The 22,838-nt window shown below is 37.5% G+C and overlaps 1 protein-coding gene across 3 annotated transcripts in view; it reads left to right on the forward strand.

Moving 5' to 3' along the window:
* Positions 1–22,838, forward strand: part of ADK (adenosine kinase) — a 525,969-nt gene that overhangs the window by 487,696 nt on the left and 15,435 nt on the right. For all 3 annotated transcript variants that reach the window (XM_082717349.1, XM_082717351.1, XM_082717350.1), the window contains one exon: positions 2,489–2,575. In XM_082717349.1, coding sequence (XP_082573475.1) covers positions 2,489–2,575 — 87 coding nt within the window. The remainder of the gene's footprint in view (positions 1–2,488; positions 2,576–22,838) is intronic.

Consider the following 22,838-nt stretch of genomic DNA (forward strand, 5'->3'; position numbering starts at 1 on the left):
ATGCTGAGTGAAATAACTCAAGCAGAGAAAGACAATTATCATAAGGTTTCACCCATATATGGAACATAAGGAATAGCATGGAGGACCACAGGGGTAGGAGGGAAAACTGAATGGGAAGAAATCAGAGAGGGAGATAAACCATGAGAGACTCTGGACTTTGGGATCCAAACTGAGGGTTACAGAGGGAGGGGGTGGGGGAGAGGGTGACCCAGCGATGGGTATTAAGGAGAGCACATGTAATGATGAGCACTGGGTATTATACACAACTAATTAATCATTGAACACTACATCAAAAACTAATGATGTCTATATACTGGCTAGTTGAACATTTAAAAAAAGTAGAAAAGATGAAAAATAATTCTTTATTTTTCAAGAAATTGAACTTTTATATCACCTAAGGATAAAACATCTCAAGAATATACACGTATATCCAGAAAACTGCATTCATTTAGAATTTGCAGTAGTTTAGACCAAGAAGTGATGATTCTCAAGAACAAAGTTCAAACTAATCTCTTCCCTTTTGAATTAGGTTCTATTCATGAATAAAGATTTACCCCACAAAAAATCCATGATTTTTTCGAACAAAAAACTCAAGGAATTATATCTAATTATGGCTTACTTACCATTTGTATGTAATTATTTTTCAAATCTATAATCCAGTATTTAATCCTAAAATTAACACTTACATTACCTAAAGTGTTTTATAGACATATTTTATTATTACATAATGTAACCCTATTATAAATGGTAAATAGCGTCATTAACTTAGCTCATTTTACTTATTTAGTGGCTGTTTGTTCTGACTTTATAGTTGTTAATTCTCTTTATAGTCTGACTTGTATTTGGAAGTAATAAAATCAGATTTCTTTATAAATATTTATGATATAGTCCTTTTTCCTAAATCAGACGGTAGCCCTTTTTTAATTAATTCTAGTAAAGTCTGGTTACTTTTTTTTTTTTTTCCTGTGTAGCAGTGTGTACTGCATACTCCCTAGAAAATTTAATCCTGGATATTTATGCCTTAACTTCCAATTAATCAAGATCCTGCTAACTACCATGTAGGTCCTGGTGTTACAAAGTGTGGAAAGTTTGTTACTTAAGAAGTTTATTAATTTTTTTTAAGATTATTTATTTATTTATTTGACAGAGATCACAAGTAGACAGAGAGGCAGGCAGAGAGAGAGGGTGAATCAGGCTCCCTGCTGAGAAGAGAACATGATGAGAGGCTGGATCCTAGGACCCTGAGATCATGACCTGAGCTGAAGGCAGAGGCTTTAACCCACTGAGCCACCCAGGTGCCCCACTTAAGGAGTTTAAATAGATGTTTCTGATATGGAGTCTTCTTAGCATCTACAGTCATATAGTCAAAAGGGATCACTAAGTGAAGAATCCTCTTCTTGAATGTCAATCTTTCCAGTAGGATTTTTTTTTCATTATCATATCTGTGCTTATCTCTGTTGAAAATATCCATTAGTACCAGGTAACAAAGGACAGAATATGCTCTTTGAGATTGTTAGGTTCTTTATTAAGACCCTACAGTGCTCAGTATCTCCTTTTCCCTCTCTCTCGATCTTAGGTGAGACTGAAGTTTACAAGTTTTGGCCACATCTGTCCCCATGACGGATACAAATTTGTGATTTCAGAAGTTCCAGCCACCAATAAAAAGCACTGTCCAATCTTTTGCAGATGGCCAGATTTCATCACAGATAACTCCATTACACTGTCATGTGCCAAGCTTAAAGGACTGTATTAGGCTACTTTATAGTCAAAACAACCACCCTGGTCCAGACTGCTGTAAGACAAGAACCCATTGCACTGTCCCTTTTGTTGTAAATGGCTTTCCCTCTTGCTAGTTGACAGATAGTTTAAAGGAAATAGTGACTCCTTTGTAAAAAGTAACTGGATTCAGTTTTTTGTAATAAGCCAAGTAAAATCAGTAATTCTTAACATTGGCATAAAGAATTATAACAGAATAGTAGTTATGTTTTTATTATGCCATTGTGATTTTCTGTAGAGAAACACCCAAGACTTGTTATTTATATATTTTAAATTTACAGCTCTTTAACTGTATCCAAGATTTCACTGCCAAGAATGCAGTCAGGCTGGAAGCTTTATTAGAGATCCTGTCCTTAAAAACACTTTCTTTGCCTCATAGTTTCTGTTCAAGTATTTATACTGTCCAAAAATGTACTGCTGTGGTTTATAGCCATTCCCACAATATGTGATCCCCACAATATTTGATCTATCTAGGTATAAACTCTAACAAAACACATACAGTGTCTGTGTGCTGAAAATTACCCCAAAAAAGCATTGTTTACAGATGACTTTGTACCCTAATTCCTAAGTACTCATGTACAGAGTATGGAACTCATGCTGTTTCTCTCTTTGAATGATGAATGATGAAGGAGCTTCAGACTTTACTAGGTGAGTTTCTGTATTGAGTGTTACAAAGAGATGTCAGTCTGCCTTTCTTTGGCTCTACTTGCAGAAAGTGAAGTCACCGCTTTTGCTGTCTTGGATCAAGACCAGAAAGAAATTGTTGATACCAATGGAGCTGGAGATGCATTTGTGGGAGGTAAGGATTCATTTATTTCATACTTATAAGTTAAACATTTCCTTTAACCCTTGCCTCTACTACATAGCCAAGATTTATGAATTTAATAATTTCATCTTTTAAATAATTAACTCCTAATGTTGTTTTCATATGCTGCTATTGCTGTATTATGAAGATATTTTACTATAGGAAAAATACTTATTTTGGGCTCAACGATAATTTGCAGTTGTGCAGTACCCCAGTCATTTTCACAAGTTTAGTTGTGTCTAGGAGGATATTGCATAAACAAGCTGTATCAAGTACAGTATATAGTATATTCTTGGGCCTTCAGGCTTAAGTGTGGACACATTGTTTTTTAAAAGAAGTTGTGGTGAATATTAACTAAGGATGATGTCTTCAGATTGTATCATTTGATTAAAACATCTGTTTCTAATGCAATAATTAAGTGTTCATAAATGTACTAGGAAGGGTTAAATTTTTTTCTGGTCCAGGGTTAGTAAAAAATGGCACAATTTCTAAGAACTAGGTCATTTTTAGAACAAGTACTCTAAGATGAAGACAGTTGGAAGATTCTTGGCTTGATGAATCAGATTGATCTAAAATCTGGTTCAAAAGTTCTTTTGATATGTCTAAACCACTTCTAGTTAAGTGTAGTTAAGCTAGATAGTGGTCCCTAGAACGCTTTAGATTCCCGAATGATAATCCAGAAGAGTCCCTCTTGATCTCTCTTTATTTCTTACAACATTGAGTTGAACAAGGAACAAAGGCAAATAGAATTGACTATTGATTATCCTCCTTTCCTTGGAAGATAATTTGAGCCATGGGAAATTTAAATTATATGATAGTTTTAACATAGTATTGTTTCAAATATAGATACTCATTTGTCTTAAGGATCTTTTTCACCAACAGAACTTTCTCATATTTCCTTCTTTGAAACTTCATGCCTACTCTTCAATGAGCTGTTAACCAGTAGACTCATCGCATGCCTCATGCCCTAGTCTTTGGAAAGAGTACATATCACAGATAACATTCTACTTTACTGTCATGCTTGTTATCTTTTGTGTCTTTGTTCTAAAAGGCCTCCTCATCTATTAGAATGTTTTCCAGCTATTTTTCCTAAGCTGCATTTCTTCAGACCTATAAATCCATGTAGGCTAAAAATATCTTATCCAGAATTGGACTAAATTCTGTAATACATTAAGGAAACACTATGGATTTCTTTTTATTTTTTTCTTCCCCTCCCAGCCCCTACACTATGGATTTCTTGTGTAAAATTGATTAAATCAGGAATCTCGGTACCTAACCTTTAAACTTACCACTTGTGTGTGCATTATTTAAGTACTTCAAATATTTAAAACAGTAAATATTCTGGGTTTTTTTTTTTTTTTAAATGTTTAGTAGGGTACATTGTGAAGCCATCATAAATACAATGGTGACCTAATTAGTCACGACCTGGATCCTGGGCTACCTAGCCCTGTAAAAACAGATTCCTTTACGAACATCGAACTACCTATAATGTTCCCAATACTAGGTAAGAATGTATGGACTTTCTGAGGGAAAGAGAAGTCATTCTTAGGTACTGAAGTGGAATAGCTAGCTACCCATTTGTATTGTGGTGAGGATAATAAATGAACTACCTCACCAAAGCACTTGGGCTCTCTGTTATAGGATTTTCAGCCTCTTTTTTTAATCTCACTCTATACCCATGTATTTATTGTCAGGGTACAGTGAAGTAAATAGTAAGGGAAGAGTATGGAACAGGGAGCCACATGCGTTTTTGGGTTTTTTTTTTTTTTTTGTAAAGGACCAGATAGTGAATAGTTTAGGTTTGCAACTCCTGTACAAGCTGTATTGCATATTATTATTGTTTTGTTTGTTTGTGTGCTTGCTTGCTATTGGTTTAGGTTTTTTATAACATTCTAAAAACATAAAACCTTTTGTAACTCTCCAGTTATACAGAAACAGGCCACAGGCTGAATTTGGCCCTCAGGCTCTAATTTGTCAACCCCTTGTGTAATATGTTGGCAGCTTCCTCACTTAATTCACTTTCATCATACCTTGGATCCAAACACTAGGTTTTACTACATGCTGTTGAAATCACTATAGAGAAAGTGGAAGGCAGGCTGACAGTAGGCAGGGCTTTACTGGTAGCCATTTTTCTCACTTTAACCCTACTCTGATCAGTTTCCAGGATAATCAGATCCTGAAAGACTGAGTCATGCAATGACATGAATACTCTAATGTCATTTTAGCATTGAAATACTTATGTTGGCATGTTTAGCACATTCTGTGTAAGTCAAGCTATACAGTATAGCAATAGAAAACATTTATGTAGCACTTACTAGCCAGTAAGCATCTTCAGCATTTTACATATAGTAACTCATTTAATGTTCATAAAAGCTCACTGAAGTAGGGCTTTTTTTTTTTTTTTTAAGATTTATTTATTTCTTTGAGAGAGAGTAAGCATGTGTGCATGAGCAGGGGGGAGGGGCAAAAGGAGAGGGAGAGAAGCTGACTCCAAGCCCAAAGCAGGGCTCAATGTCAGGACCCTGAGATCACAACCTGAGTTGAAATCAAGAGTTAGGACTCAACCGACTGAGCCACCCAGAAGACCCTACAGTAGGCTATTAATAACCCCATTTTACTAATGAGACAACTGAGACACAGAGGGATTAGGTAACTTCCAGTAAGTCTCATAACTAGAGAGTAGCGGAGCCAAGATTCAATCCAGGCAGTCTGGCTTCAGAGTCAGTGCTCTTACTCACTGCACTGTATTGCTTCCCTAAACTTATAGGGCAATCTCATCATTAGGGCAGAGAGCCACAGACCAGCCTTACTAACAAAAGCTGGGTTTTGCCAAAGAGAATCTTTCTGTTATCTGAATAGATGATTTCATGTATTGAACAGGAGCTTTTGTTATCTGATAGGATTCTAAGGACTCTAGGGTAAGACTGTTGCAGGGAAAAAAAAGGGAAAGGGAAAATAATCGAAGGACTATAGTCCCTGGTGAGTTTGAACCAGGAGCTTTTTTGCTAAGCAGTAGAATTGATTGCATTACAGAGATACAGAAAGACAGATCATAAACTTGCTGGGTCAGCATGGAATCTAAATACAAGGAGCTGTATGAATCAACCATTTAATAGCACCAGGCTAATGCATCCCATCTTACAATAGAGATGGTTTTATCAGTTGGAAGTACTAAAAAAATTCATTGGTTAAAAACCCCTACTTCCATCTCTACACTAGGGAAGAAAGCCTTCCTACTAGGATTGGAAATACTCCAGCTATTGAAACATACTTCTCTACCTTGAACATGAATGAAGAGGCAATGGCAACTTTTGCATTTATTATGTAGTTTCTTTTTCTTTGGTCTATTTTATTGCCTGATTAACATATCTCCTCTCTGATTGACACATTCTATCTTTAGATAATCTATTCCTCCTATTACTTTTTAAGTTTTGCTGGCTTAAGAATATTTCTGTCTTTGGTGACTTTGCGTAACTGTATTCCAGTCCCCATTTCAAGTTCTTGGGTAAAGCATCACTTCATCTATCATGTGCTAATTACATATCCTAGTACCAGAGTGCCATGTGTTCTTATTAGCCACGTAAGAGATATATGACTATAGTACATCATAGATTTTCATGTATAATTTTAAAATGAGTACCCCACATGTACATAAACTAAATTCATAGTTCCATCTCAGGGGTTCAGTAACAGTAACAATTCCCTCTAGCCTCTGCAAGCATGCCTCCTTGTTCTATTTGGAGATCTTAAGCACTCTGTAACATTTGCCCTTTATTTTTCCGTAGCCAGGCCTGATGGAACTACCCTTTTCACATGCTCCCTCAAAAGCCCAAGTGCTACGATTGTACCCTTGGAAATGGAGACAATTCTGTAATCTCTAAGTGTGATTTCCTAATTTCCCAGGTCAGAAGAAAATTTCTTCCTGTTGTCCTGCTGTGCTTTGTCACAGCAGGTCTGCCTTTTCATTTGGAACCCTCTTTGTCACTGCCATAGTAACAAATGGAAACATTGAGAACATTTTGTGACAGGCACTGTCATTGTTCCTGGTGAAATCTCTTCCCCTGTGTCTTCCCAGTAAATGAAACTGAGAAGAAAAATCATAACAAATAACATGAAAGAGGACCTAATCAATATGTTCCCAGTGGGCTGTCAATACCAGCCTGTGTTAATCTAATATGATTTAGTTGTATGTTTTATGGCAGCTGTAGGAATATGGACTAGACCTACAAATCATATTTAGACTAAAAGTGAGTATGCCTTTGACAGATTATACCCAAGCACATATATATAGCTCTCAGATAAAAGACTAAAGACCTCACCCAAAGACCAACATTCTTAGGATTAAAAAAGCTTCGTTAAACGTGGTTGAGAGCCAAAGATAGCTTAGAACAGTTTCTTTTGAATGACAGTAACGTAACTGTTCTACCTCTAATACTTTTTCAGTTTCTTATGACAGGTTTAGCAGGGAAAATGTAATACCCTAAAAGATAATACCTACAGCATACACATGACTATTAAAGCCACTTAGCAATCCCAATGTAAATAATTATCCTAGTTCCCATCTAATAAAAAGAAGCATTGATTTTACTTTCTAATTCATATTCAAAACATTTTGGTTAAGGAAAAAAGACTTACGTTTCTAAAACAAGGATGCTATTTCCTTCTCTTATAGCATATGGCTATACTGCAGAGAGTCATGGGGATTCTCTAAATTATCTCTGTATTTTCTAGTCTCGCCTTGTTTGTTTGTATGTTCCCAAAACATGTGTGGCTTACTCTCCCATTCTTCTTATTTGCTGCTAAATTGTGCTCTGCAAAGAAGTGGTGCAGAATTCTTGTGATGTTTTTCTGCACCACCTCTCTTCTTAGCTGTCCAACTCAGAAAACTAGAAAATAACTTAAATATGTTGTTCTCACACTAATTCACTCAAAAATCAGAACTTTCATAGGACCTCTGTATGCAGAGAATTTATCTAACGGTAACCATGATAAGAACTGGATACTCCTACCCACATCCATACCCAAGGAAACAATAATACTTTTCCTTGTATCTTAACAATAATACCAGTTCCTGTCTTAAGTAGGAGATCTTTGGTGTTTTATTCTTAAGCAGTAATTTTCCATAAAACTATCAAATGAGGTATGAAATTGACTTCATCATTAGGAATATGAAACTCATCAAAGACAGCAGCTCAAGTTCATGGAAGTGAAGAGAAGATTCACACCTTGCACACTCATAGAACACTTCATGACATGCTATTCTAGTGTTAACCTCCAAATATTTAGAAAAGCTGATGTGGGACCAGGAATAAATTTCAAGAACATTTCCTAAGATTATTTAAGCCTTTGTTGGTTAAAAGAGGTAATGATGCTTCTCAAGCCATGACAAAAAAGAGAAGTAACTTTAGTTCAAATGGAATACGGGATGATTTTAAGTTGTAAAGTCTGGAATCTCTCACAAACATGAATGTTTCCTCAAAGATTCAGTATCCTGGATGACCTCCACCTAGAGGCAATTATAAATAGATAATGGAATTCAAAGGACTTTGTCTTCTGGAGGTTTGGATAAGACAAAGATAGTTTGAGCCATGTAGACTATCAGAACCTGAAGCTCAATTATGAGCCTAAGTTTCCTATATTTGAAGATTACTAAGAAATATTAATTCCAGGAAAACAATATTGATTTTATAACATTATATTTAGTGGCAGAGAACCAGAGGAAATGTCATAAGCAAAGTAAATTTTCTTAGAATAGTGACGTGGTAAAATATATGTGTATCAGTTTTCCTGGTCTAGAATAATTGTGCATCAAATGGAACTAACTTAAATTCATTAGTGGCCCCAGCTACTATTACATGGATTTGGTCAATTTTACCTACCCTATCTGTCTGATTCATACAACATGTATTAGTGGTATACATAAACAAACTACCCCCAAAACTTTGTGACCTAAAACAACAACCATTTACTTAGCTCCACAAATGTTAGTGCTGATTGGCAACTGGGCTTAGGCTCAGCTGGAGTTCCACTAGTCTCAGAGGTACAAGAGATTAAGTATGTCTAAAATCACAGTGAAAACCTGGTTTCATACTCGAAGTTTGACCCCAGAGTTCTAACCTCTGGTTAGTTTGTTATACTCTGCTCTATTAGTATATCATCTTATCTTCCCCTCCAAGGGAGGAAAAATTAGCAAAATGATTTTCTAAACACTCATCCATAGACTGATGCCTGTCTATGACCCAACAGATTCTATCAGCCAATACCAAGATGAAAAAAGGTAGGAGCAATATACTAAGTTTTCATGAAGCTAAATGTATTCAGTTTTAAATCTTGTCTCATTTATGTTTGAATTTGGTACAATATATCACTTATCAGCTTTGTAATTAACAAAACCAAAATAAATAAAATCATGTTCATAGTGCTAATGCATATCCTACCTAACCCAGGGACCTAACAGAAGTCTTAGTTGTGGTAAATAAGTCATTAGAAACAACTTATCAAAAAATTTAAAAATTAAAAAACTAAAAACAAAAACGAAAACAAAACTTGCCAAACTTCTTATATGAAAATGTTTATAAAACATAACCTCGGATATTATAAAGCTATTTACTATCAGTAGGTCTGAATAAAACACAATTACTAAATTTACAACTATTCTCACTTCAGATATATGAATTCCCAAGTCTGTGGTATGAACACAGGCTCTTAATTTATTTTTCATTTAATTATGCAGATAACATTGATATTTTATAGAGATGAGATATGTTTATTTTATATCTAGTCCATGAAATAGATGGCAAATTAAAAACCAGTTTCTTTCATCAAACGCTCTTAAAATTTTAGAACCACCCTGCTTTGAGGAATTGTCAATTGGTCAAATAACAGTTTTTCAATTGAGTTAAATAATAACAGTACTAGTTATCTTGCTTATGAATTAAGGCATAAATAAAGCACATAAATAAGCTTGCTATCATCTCCTTATTCTAGCATCTATGACCTTGTCCTGATGAGTCCTTTTGCTTTAAACTGTATTATTTAATATGTTAGTGCTGAAAAGGAATATATTTTTTTAAGATTTTATTTATTTACTTGTCAGAGAGAAAGAGAGAACTCAAGCAGTGGGAAATGGCAGGCAGAGGGAGAAGCGGGCTCCCTGCCAAGCAAGGAACCCAATGCGGGGCTTGATCTCAGGAACCAGAAGGCAGGAATCACCACTGAGCCAGGGATCAACACCTGAACCAAAGTCAGACAGTTAACTGACTGAGTCACCCAGACATCTCTGGAAGGGAGTATTTTTAAAAATTATATTTTCTGGTTTTCAGGTTTTTAAACAGTTTTTAGTCATGAAACTATGGTTCAAATGAGGTCTTATCTGAATCAGAATGAAATGAGATTAAACAAATCCTCATTTGGCCTCATCTACATTTTATTTGGTGGCTCATAAAATAACTCCCTGGAATAGGCAATGTTGAGTATGAATACCATGATCTGTTCAGCAGTCCCTATTTGATGGATGAGGAAAGTGAGTCCCAAAGAAAGGGAGTTAATTGCAAATATGCAATACTAGGAGCCAGATCTCCTGACTCATTAATTCATGGTTCAGTAATTATACATGTTAGTAACCCAAATGAAAGTTGTGTCTGTTAAGCAATCTATTATATAGTCTTCTTGGAAATACATAGGTCAAGAATCAATATCCCAAATGGGTAGAAGACTTTGATGTACTTTTTCTTGGCATGTGGGTATCCAAGATGTTTGACTTCATTTATAAACAGAAGCATATGCTATACTTATATTTTGGGAACCACATCAAGAGATCACACTTTAGGTTGAAAATTCAAATTCTAACCTGATCTTGTATATTTCTGTTTCATGAGGAGGAATGATCTTTAAAGCAGTATTTTGAAAGGGGTTGGGGCAGAAGGGCAAATTATGTCTATGAGTAAAATACACCATTTCGTGGTCCTTTTTAGGGTCTTTCCTGAATTGGAGCCATTTAAAAGTTTTGGGATCTGGGGCGCCTGGGTGGCTCAGTGGGTTAAAGCCTCCGCCTTTGGCTCAGGTCATGGTCCCAGGGTCCTGGGATCGAGCCCCACATCGGGCTGTCTGCTTAGCAGTGAGCCTGCTTCCTCCTCTCTCTCTGCCTGCTTCTCTGCCTGCTTGTGATCTCCGTCTGTCAAATAAATAAATAAAATCTTTTAAAAAAAAATAAATAGGGGCGCCTGGGTGGCTCAGTGGGTTAAGCCGCTGCCTTCAGCTCAGGTCATGATCTCAGGGTCCTGGGATCGAGTCCCGCATCAGGCTCTCTGCTCAGCGGGGAGCCTGCTTCCCTCTCTCTCTCTCTCTCTCTCTGCCTGCCTCTCCATCTACTTGTGATTTCTCTCTGTCAAATAAATAAATAAAATCTTTTTAAAAAAAATTAAATAAATAAATAAATAAATAAATAAAAGTTTTGGGATCTAGAGGGGTTTTTTAATTCATATGCAGTATCCCATGCCATGTTGATAGAATTTGACAGATTTCCATTTTCAGTCACCAGAGAAAGGAAATAAGTTATCCTCATAGCTATAGCACTGGCCATTTTCCTATAGGTTATACCGTGCTGCTCAGTTGCTCACTTTGTGTGGGAGGATGTGTGGTGCTGAGCTATTGCAAAGGAGCCTTTGCTCTGAATTGACTTCCTGTCCATGTCAGTCACTGCAGCATCTGACACCACTTGGGCTTTGGTTTTCATTATGCAAATATCTACTAAGTCAGACCTTACCCTGGCAGGCAAAGTAGCTTTTTAAGTTACTTCAAAATGTAACATTTGTTGACTTTTCTTTTTCCAGAAGAATCTGGGTTTTCTAGCATATGGGTCATAACTTGTTACTTGAGTTCATGACTAGTTGGTAGTCAACATGAAGTCAAGCCATAACAGAACAAAAGTTTACTAACAACACCACGTAGAAAATGAAAGAAAAAGAGTTTACATGTAGAGCACTTTTCCACTGGGGGAAACCACTGCTTTGTCACATCTGGGTAGGCTAAGCTAGCCAAACTGAAGTGGGAATGTCCTGCAGATGTTAGTCCTTTGAGCAACCTGTGAACATCTAAAAGAGGGTATACAAGTTCTTGTTTGGTAGGGCTATCGGCACTCTGGAAGCTAGCTCCTAAGAGGTAACAGACATTTTTATGTACTATGGCTAGTCAGGACATTGTGTGGCCTGTCTGAAGCTAACACTGGTCTTGTTAAATACATAAATAAGGAAGGCCTAATTTGGAAAGTACAACATCAGGTCTCACAGATATTAAGAGTAAATACTACATGGCAATGACCTCCCAAACATAGATGACAGAAGTTTTGTTTAATTAATAAAAAGAAGGTAAGACTTAGCCACCCAGGTGCTCCAGATAACTTGAATGAGGTCATTTTTCAAAGTCACCAACGACCAAAATAAGCCTCTCAATATGAAGGAAAATAAAGAATCTGACATGGCAGGGAAAAAAACAAATATTTACATCAGTTTCCTGTTCTGGATACACATGGGAATTAGGAAGCAAAAATGTCATTCAGAAGACTTGTGCACAAAAAGTAGAAATGCTCTTATCCAGTTGAAACAAGAAACATTTTTAAGGGGGGAAAAGAAAGACTTTCCACATGATCTCACTGTTTTTGTCATCCCCTGTAAAGGAAAATATTGACATTTACCAGACTGTTTGCTCCAGCTTTCTGATCTCCTGCAGTTTATTTTTATAACAACCTTATCGATGGGCCTCTTACCCAGCTCTCTAGGTTTAACTGAGTTGAGTCGATTTGTTACCACAGCTTCAAGTAGCTGTTACAGAACAAGCAAGACATCCTAATAAAGCTGTAAATGTGTTTACTCAAACAGAGTATTGATTTAACTTGGAGAGGGAGAAACCGGTGCTTAGCACAGTGTCAGGGTGGATGAATTTCACTGCAGCTTTTCATTGTCATCTGTCATGGTTGTGAAACACTAAGTAAAGCCATCAGAGGATAATTAGAAGTACCAGAAATTTAGCCCCTAAAATCAGTTAACCGCTTGGGAGTTTTGTAGCTTAATTAGCGTTTATTAAAAATTTCCTCCAGTAATAATAGCCAAGCACTTTTAACGGTGCTTTCAGGTAGAGCAAGATTTCAAGGTTGTGACTTGTTAAATATATGAATTTAATGGGTAAAGGTTTTCCAGACTTTTCCTCAGTCTAGTAATTAGACTAACACCAGAACACAATGTAAAGGGACAGTGATCTATACTTATATCAACAGAAGAAGTATGTGATTTTTCTGCAAACAATTTTAAAGAAATAGTAAAGCAATTATAAAATATTTAAAACACATGTTATTGTAGAAAAAATACCCTGTTAAAATCTTTATTAAAATTCAGTGTTTTTGTTGCACAACATGACCTAGACACATAAAACTGTCACTGCAACCCTTGTTCCTAAATACTATTCTTCATTAAAGAAGAATCTAAAATATTCTAGCTGCTATAAGTTAGTCATCATCTTAAAGATAAAAGTTGATGCACATCTGTGTAAAAGAAAAGGTCAGATTGAGGGGTTACTTACCTTCCATAGAAACTGAACTAGCTATTCAATTTGATGGAAGGTATTCATATGAACACACTACCTGCCCTCTTGCAAATGGCTAGAAAAACATCAGAGTCAAAAAAAAAAAAAAAAAAACCCCACTCACCTGGGATGATGAACACAAAATTGAAAACTTATTTAAAATGAGTTTGACCATTAGATTTAAAATTAGTCTTCCTCTCACACAAAGAAATGGAAAAATGTTCCATGCTCCTGGATTGGAAGAATAAATATTGTGAAAATGTCTATGCTACCTAAAGCAATCTACACATTTAATGCAATTCCTATCAAAGTACCATCCATCTTTTTCAAAGAAATGGAACAAATAATGCTAAAATTTATATGGAACCAGAAAAGACCTCGAATAGCCAAAGGGATATTGAAAAAGAAAGCCAACGTTGGTGGCATCACAATTCCGGACTTCAAGCTCTATTACAAAGCTGTCATCATCAAGACAGCATGGTACTTGCACAAAAACAGACCCATAGATCAATGGAACAGAATAGAGAGCCCAGAAATAGACCCTCAAATCTATGGTCAACTAATCTTCGACAAAGCAGGAAAGAATGTCCAATGGAAAAAAGACAGCCTCTTCAATAAATGGTGCTGGGAAAATTGGACAGCCACATGCAGAAAAATGAAATTGGACCATTTCCTTACACCACACACAAAAATAGACTCAAAATGGATGAAGGACCTCAATGTGCGAAAGGAATCCATCAAAATCCTTGAGGAGAACACGGGCAGCAACCTCTTCGACCTCTGCCGCAGCAACATCTTCCTAGGAACAACGCAAAAGGCAAGGGAAGCAAGGGAAAAAATGAACTATTGGGATTTCATCAAGATCAAAAGCTTTTGCACAGCAAAGGAAACAGTTAACAAAATCAAAAGACAACTGACAGAATGGGAGAAGATATTTGCAAACGACATATCAGATAAAGGACTAGTGTCCAGAATCTATAAAGAACTTAGCAAACTCAACACCCAAAGAACAAATAATCCAATCAAGAAATGGGCAGAGGACATGAACAGACATTTCTGCAAAGAAGACATCCAGATGGCCAACAGACACATGAAAAAGTGCTCCATATCACTCGGCATCAGGGAAATACAAATCAAAACCACAATGAGATATCACCTCACACCAGTCAGAATGGCTAAAATCAACAAGTCAGGAAATGACAGATGCTGGCGAGGATGCGGAGAAAGGGGAACCCTCCTACACTGTTGGTGGGAATGCAAGCTGGTGCAGCCACTCTGGAAAACAGCATGGAGGTTCCTCAAAATGTTGAAAATAGAACTGCCCTATGACCCAGCAATTGCACTATTGGGTATTTACCCTAAAGATACAAATGTAGTGATCCAAAGGGGCACATGCACCCGAATGTTTATAGCAGCAATGTCCACAATAGCCAAACTATGGAAAGAACCTAGATGTCCATCAACAGATGAATGGATCAAGAAGATGTGGTATATATACACAATGGAATACTATGCAGCCATCAAAAGAAATGAAATCTTGCCATTTGCAACAACATGGATGGAACTAGAGCGTATCATGCTTAGCGAAATAAGTCAAGCAGAGAAAGACAACTATCATATGATCTCCCTGATATGAGGAAGTGGTGATGCAACATGGAGGCTTAAGTGGGTAGGAGAAGAATAAATGAAACAAGATGGGATTGGGAGGGAGACAAACCATAAGTGACTCTTAATCTCACAAAACAAACTGAGGGTTGCTGGGGGGAGGAGGTTTGGGAGAAGGGGGTGGGATTATGGACATTGGGGAGGGTATGTGCTTTGGTGAGTGCTGTGAAGTGTGTAAACCTGGTGATTCACAGACCTGTACCCCTGGGGATAAAAATATATGTTTATAAAAAATAAAAAATTAAAAAAAAAATTAGTCTTCCTCTCAGCTGTAATCATTTATTCACTACACTGTAGTAAACTTCTCATGACCTCTGGTACCTCTGTCCCAATCTGCTTAAATGACTAAGAAAAATAATGATAATCTGAGGGACAACCTCTTCTAAAATGTAGAAGCAACAGACTCTATCAAAAAGGACAGTGAGTGCTGTGAAGTGTGTAAACCTGGTGATTCACAGACCTGTACCCCTGGGGATAAAAATATATGTTTATAAAAATAAAAAGTTAAAAAGGACAGTGAAAGATATTGGGGCGGGTGCAGTTTTTTGTTTTTTTTTTTTTTAGATTTTATTTATTTGTCGGAGGGGGGCATAGGAGGGAGGAATAGCAGGTAGAGGGAGAAGCAGGCTGCCCACTGAGCAGGGAGCCCAACGTAGGGCTTTATCCCAGGACCTTGGGATCATGACCTGAGCCCAAGGCAGACGCTTAACCAACTGAGCCATCCAGGCATCCCTGAGAGCTGTGGTTCTTTGCCTTTGAAATGCTATGTAGTTATAAGCCAAATTCTTCCTTGAGTTAATTAAGTCTTTAAGCATGAAATAGTAGATTATGAAGTTTTGTTATAGAGAGCACCACCAGAGCTCTTTCTTTTAATTTTTCAGAAGATAGAGGAGGAAATTGGCTTCTCACAGTTGTATTTACTTATTTTATTTTACTTTATTTTATTTAGATTTTATTTATTTGACAGAGATCACAAGTAGGTGGAGAGGCAGGCAAAGAGAGAGAGGAGGAAGCAGTTTCCCCACTGAGCAGAGAGCCCGATGTGGGGCTCGATCCCAAGACCCTGGGACCGTGACCTGAGCCAAAGGCAGAGGCTTTAACCCCCTGAGCCACCCAGCTGCCCCAGGCATCCCTGTATTTACTTATTTATTAAGTAAGCTCTAGGGCCAACATGGGCTTGAACTCATGACCCCAAGATCCAGAGTTGCATGCTCTACCAACTGAGTCAGCCAGGCTCCCCTTCACATTTATATTTATATTTTTATTGTATATCAAAGTATTCAAAGACAGGAGAAAATGAAAGGATATGGACTTTGATTATAACATATCATCCTATTTTTCACATTTCAAAATCCTCACTATACAGTGATATATTTTGTTCTATTCAATCTTCTTAAGAATGACAACTGTGTGAGGGAGCTTGCTGGCATGGAAGGGAGGGCAAGATACAGTAGGCAGCCATACATCAGCTTTAAGGCATTGTTTCATCTGACTCCTTTGAACAAAAGGAACAGAAACGCATTTCATTTAGCTCAGGATAAGGAATTTTTTTAAGGAAACACACAAGCATTAAGGAAGACATTGTAACATAGTGATTAAGACAGTGGGTCATAAGATACAGGTTTGAGTCCTTGTACTGCCATTAACTAGTTGTAGGACTATGGACAAGTTAGTTAATGTTTCCGAAGCCTTAGTTTCCTTATCTGTAAAAATGACAATAACGAGCACCTACCTCACTTGGGTTATCATGAAAGTTAAATTATATAATGTGTGTAAAGCATCATAAAGCCTCATTAAGTGCTGCCTGTAATAAAAGAAATCTCAAACAGGAGCCAAAACTGGACAGGTTTTCACTGAGAGTGGAGCCAGGTGGTAATTCTAGACTCAAATCAGTTCTAGAGACCTGAAGAGCAGGTATTCATGGCTCTTCACTCCTGTGCTTACACAGTAATGTTACTCAGCTGCCATTGCATGTGGGCTTCCTCTATCTCACCATCAACTTGCTGGTCTTTCTTTGCTATCCCCTAGCTAACACTAAGTTAGCTTAGTTTTGGCGCAAGGCGTAAATAGGACACTGACAGAACCGTAATTATTTGCTCTTTGGTCAGATGCCCTCTCCTTGGTTCAGTTAGGAGGAAGGATTGATTTACATGCACAAAATCTATCAACCAAACCCCTTAGCAATACTAGAGAGGAGGTGATTTTTCTTAAAAGGGTAATGGTTGGATGGATGAGTTCTGTCAATGTGGATGTTTGTATGCCTGTGTACATCATTTTTCTCATACTTATTGTCCTAAAAGTGTTCCCTACAGCACAATGCATCTATCACACAATACATGGAACATCAAATACCCTGAATCTCAAGCTGGAAACCTGGGATTCAATTTTTTTTTTTTATAATTTTTTATTTTTTCTAAACATATATTTTTATCCCCAGGGGTACAGGTCTGCGAATCACCAGGTTTACACACTTCACAGCACTCACCAAAACACATACCCTCCCCAATGTCCATAATACCACCCCCTTCTCCCAAATCCCCTCCCCCCACCAACCCTCAGTTTGTTTTGTGAGATTAAGAGTCACTTATGGTTTGTCTCCCTCCCAATCCCATCTTCTTTCATTTATTCTTCTCGTACCCACTTAAGCCTCCATGTTGCATCACCACTTCCTCATATCAGGGAGATCATATGATAGTTGTCTTTCTCCGCTTGACTTATTTCGCTAAGCATGATATGCTCTAGTTCCATCCATGTTGTCGCAAATGGCAAGATTTCATTTCTTTTGATGGCTGCATAAATTCCAATATAGTTAACATATAGTTTTATCTTAGTTTCAGGTGTACAGTGTAGTGATTCAACAATCCCATACATCACTCAGTGCTCATCACAAATGTCCTCCTTAATCCTTATCATCTGTTTTACCTACCGCTCCACCCCACTCCCCTCTGGTAACCATTAGTTTGTTCTTTATAATTAAGAGTCTGTTTCTTGGTTTGTCTCTCTCTCTCTTTTTTCCTCCCTTTGCTCATTTGTTTTGTTTCTTAAATTCCACGTGAGTGATCATATAGTATTTGTCTTTCTCTGACTTACTTTGTTTAGCATTATACTCTGTAGCTCTGTCCACATCGTTGCAAATGGCAAGGTATCATTCTTTTTTATGCCTGGGTAATATTCCATTTTTGTGTATATATACGTACCACATCTTTACTCATCTATTGATGTAGACTTGAGCTTCTTCCATATTTGACTATTGTAATGTTGCTATAAACATCGGAGCACAGGTATCCCTTTGAATTCATGTTTTTGTATGTTTGGGGTAAATACTTAGTAGTGCAATTGTTAGATTGTAGGATAGTTCTACTGGTAACTTTTTGAGGAACCTCGATACTGTTTTGCAAAGTTTGCATTCCCAACAGTACACAAGTGATGCATTTCTTTCCATCTGTCCATACCTTCAGTGAATTCTTCTCAAATGATCTTACCCCAAATCCATCCACTTTCTTCCCAACACTTTAGGTCAAGCCTGTTTTCTACTTACTATAGTGGCTCCTAACTAATCTTCATACTTTCACTCTTTCTTACTCTCCATTCCACTTTTTTTTTTTAATTTTATTTATTTATTTGACAGAGATCACAAGTAGGCAGAGAGGCAGGCAGAGAGGAGGAAGCAGAGCAGAGAGCCTGATGTGGGGCTCGATCCCAGGACCCTGAGACCTAAGCTGAAGGCAGCGGCTTAACCCACTGAGCCACCCAGGCGCCGCTCTCCATTCCACTTTCTATACAATAGCCAAAATAACTATTTGACTATTTGAGGAAGAATCTGAATTACTTCACTTCCTTGCTCCAGTGGCTTCTAGTTGAACTTAGACTAAAAATCTAAACTCCTGGAGTAACCTCAAAGAATCTATATAATCTGCTATCCATGATTCTGTATTTCATGCTACTCTCAGCTTTGCTTACATGCTTTGGCTATATTGGTCTTCTTCTTTTAGGCCTTCTATCCACTTTGCATATGGAGCTCCCTTAGCCTAGAATTGTCTTACCCTCTTTACATGGCTGTCTCTTTCTATTTCTCAGTTTCAACTTAAAAGTCACCTCTTCAGGGGCACCTGGGTGGCTCAGTGGGTTAAGCCTCTGCCTTCGGCTCAGGTCATGATCTCGGGGTCCTGGGATCAAGCCCCGCATCAGGCTCTCTGCTTGGCAGGGAGTCTGCTTCCCCCTCTCTCTGCCTGCCTCTCTGCCTACTTGTGATCTCTCTCTCTCTCTCTCTCTGTCAAATAAATAAAATATTTTAAAAAAAAGTCACCTCTTCACTAATCATCCTGTCTAATATGGGTCCCTTCACTTTTATTCTCCACTGCTATACACAGTTATTTTCCTTAATAGCACTTAACACTCTCTAGAATTACCTTATTTACTTATTTATTATCTTGGTTATCTTAATTACTAACTTATTACTTGGGATTTTTTTTTCTCTCCCTTATTAAAATATAAGCTTCAAGAGAACAGGGACTCCATATGTCTTTTTTTTTTTTTTTTAATTATTTATTTGACAGAGAGAGAGAGCACAAGTAGGCAGAGTAGCAGGCAGAGAGAGAAGGGGAAACAGGCTCCTTGCTGAGCAGAGAGCCCGATGCGGGGCTTGATTCCAGGACCCTGAGATCATAACCTGAGCTGAAGGCAGAGGCTTAACCCACTGAGCCACCCAGGGCCCCACAGGAACTCCATATGTCTTATTCACCATTGTATCCCTAGGACCCAACAGAGTGCCTGTCATAGAGTAAACACCCAGTAAATAGTTGTATCAGTTAGTCAATCAATCACATGGCCAGCTGCAAGCAAATTTGCAACCTACCATCAAATAAAAACCATTCTAGTCAATATATCTAAGAAACTGGTTATTAAAGGATTTTGTCAGAAGGTGTGGATTTTGTCAGAAGGTCAGGAAATAGCAAAGTAGGCCATACTTTAGTATCAGGTCACCTTGATTTAAGATTAACCCATGCTAAAAAAAAAAAAAAACTTTTTTAATTAAAAAAAAGATTAACCCATGATAACATGTTATGTAACTAATCTAGTGACAGAGAGACTCATCACTACTAACTTTTTCTTACTGTTATTTAAAATAGAAGTAAATAAGAAGGGGCACCTGGCTGGCTCAATCCATAGAGCATGTGACTCTTGATATCAGGGTGGGTCATGAGTTTGAGCCCCATATTTAAAAAAAAAAATAGAAGTGGGACACTTGGGTGGGTCAGTGGATTAAGTCTCTGCTTTCGGCTCAGGTCACAATCTCAGGGTCCTAGGATCGAGCCCCGCATCAGGCTCTCTGCACAGCAGGGAGCCTGCTTCCTCCTCTCTCTCTGCCTGCCGTTCCGCCTACTTATGATCTCTGTCAAATAAATAAATAAAATCTTTTTTAAAAAAAGTTAAAAGTAAATAAATAAATATTTTTTTAAAATAGAGGTAAATATGGAGAGTATACATGTGTTGGGAAAGAAGACATCTAACATCAACTGTCCTAAGTATTTTTAATACAAGTAAGAAAACTAATTCCCAAGATTGTAAATCTGTAAATCAGTTCCTGCTAATAGGCAGTAGCTTACAGATCAGAGGCTTCACTCAAGATTTCACAGAATAGGGACGCCTGGGTAGCTCAGTTGGTTAAGCCGCTGCCTTCGGCTCAGGTCGTGATCCTTGGGTCCTGGGATTGAGTCCTGCATTGGCTCCTTGCTCAGCAGGGAGCCTGCTTCTCTCTCAGCCTCTGCCTGCCACTCTGCCCACTTGTGCACACGTTCTCTCTTTCTCTCTGACAAATGAATAAATAAATAAAATCTTTAAAAAAAAAAAAGATTTCACAGAATATATTGAAATTACTCTGTAGATCTCTAAATTTGCTTTGCCAAAATGCCCTGTGAGTGTCCAGTGCATCAAATAACAACACCTCTGTCCTGTCCTACCTAGGATTTTGCTGGTATTCCTCCACTGACAGGTGGGAGTGGAGTTCAAAGTAGTCCTCCCCAGAGAAAGCACTAAGAAGGTGAGGAGCGCCTGACATGAACTGACTCTGGGACATACCCCATAGTCCATTGTCCATACAGTTACCTCAGCTTTAAGTCACAGAATTGTCCTTGCCTGCTTCACTTTTCATCAGCACCCACATCAGATCATTAAACCTGTTTTTTCTCCTTCCTTTCCTTATTATCTACCACCTAGAACAGTGGTTCTTAAACTTGAGCATGCATCAGGATCACTTGCAAGGCTTGTTAAATTGTCCCAGCAATTGACAATTGCTGTGCCCTATCCAGTTTCTAATTCGGTAGGTCTAGGGTGGGACTTAGGTGATCCAGAGACACACTTTGAGAACCACTCCTAAAATGTTGCACTAAGTTCCGATTTGATCTCTCTGCCAACAATCTCTTTCCTAGTAAGTTCATACTTCACACTTCTGCTAGGATTGTTTTTAAAGTATTTATATAGCTTTCTCTCCTAAAACTATAAAATTTTCTAAGACAAACATGTTTTATCCATCTTTGAATCATGATATCTAGTAATGGTAGGCATTCAAAAGCTGTTGACTGAATAAATCAAAGTATTTTTGATAGCATTCTGGGTTTTTCTTTTTCATTTGCTTCTTATAATAAAACATCAAGTATAGGAATGGTAGTAGCATGAGTCTAATAAATTGAGGATTCTGCTAGTCAAAGTTTTAGTATGTATCTTATTCTCTTAAAGCAGCTACATGTAATAAAATACAGCCTTAAAAAAAAAAAATACAGCCTTTAAGTTGACTGTCCCATGTGCCCTGTGGCAGCATGTATCTGGTAACTATTGATCTAGAAAATATAGCAGGCCAGTTTAAGAAAGCACATCAATCATCACTAAAGTGTAGATATCTAAGAAAGGTGGAAAACAAACAAAGAATTGAAAAATCAAATTGACCCAGAAAAGACTGAGAGCAAATTTTTTACAGGGAGAAGGATAGGGGGGAATATAGAGTTCAGCACTGTTAGTTTCTGTAAAATATTATATCAGGTTTGCTTTAATTACATGGTAATGTCTCAAAGAACAAAGGTAAATTACATGATAACTTATGTTACTACTACCACATTATCTCTTAATAACTATGTAATTAACTTGTCACTACTATACAGTGTGTAGTTTGATATTACTCATGTATAAAGAACATTGATAACTTAAATGAATGAGCTGGGGTCGGGCAAGGGATGGAGACAGTAGGGAAATCATAGTATTGAAACAGTCAGGAATTCAAATGATTCATTAGATCATTGACCCAGTCCTCAAGGATCTGAGCCAAAGCCTTAGAAAATATCAACAGAATCTGAAGTGCACCATGTAGCTTTCTTTCTTTCTTTCTTTTTTTTTTATTTATTTATTTGACAGAGAGAGCGAGATCACAAGTAGGCAGAGAGACAGGCCGAGAAAGAGGGGAAGCGGGCACCCTGCTGAGCAGAGAGCCCAATGCAGGGCTTGATCCCAGTGCCCTGAGATCATGACCTGAGCCGAAGGCAGAGGCTTAACTCACTGAGCAACCCAGGCTCCCCACCATATAATTTTCTGAAGACAAAAACATACAATAAAGTAAATAACTTTACCAAACAGTGGAATAGATTAATGAGTTTGGTTAAATGCATGTACTTTTAAACAGCCCATTTTATATGAGGAAGTTTTTCTTTTTAAGTAAATATTAAGACTTTTTTTTTTTTTAATGGAAAAACGATTCTTTCAGTCATATCATTTTGCCAACTTCTTGAGGTCATATGTATGGCCCATGTAGCAAAGATGAGCAGCAGCAGGAACTCCCATTTGTTACTACTGGGAATGCAAAATGGTATAGCCACCTTGGAAAACAGTTTGGCAATTTCTTACAAAACAGCCTCCTACCATACGATCCAGCAATCATACTCCTTGGTATTTACCCAAATAAATTGAAAACTTATGTCCATGTTGAAATGGGTACACATGGGTATTGATAGCAGCCTTAAGCAATTTAATT

The sequence above is a fragment of the Mustela nivalis genome (assembly GCF_964662115.1).
Source record: "Mustela nivalis genome assembly, chromosome: 2".
Taxonomy (NCBI): Eukaryota; Metazoa; Chordata; class Mammalia; order Carnivora; family Mustelidae; genus Mustela; species Mustela nivalis.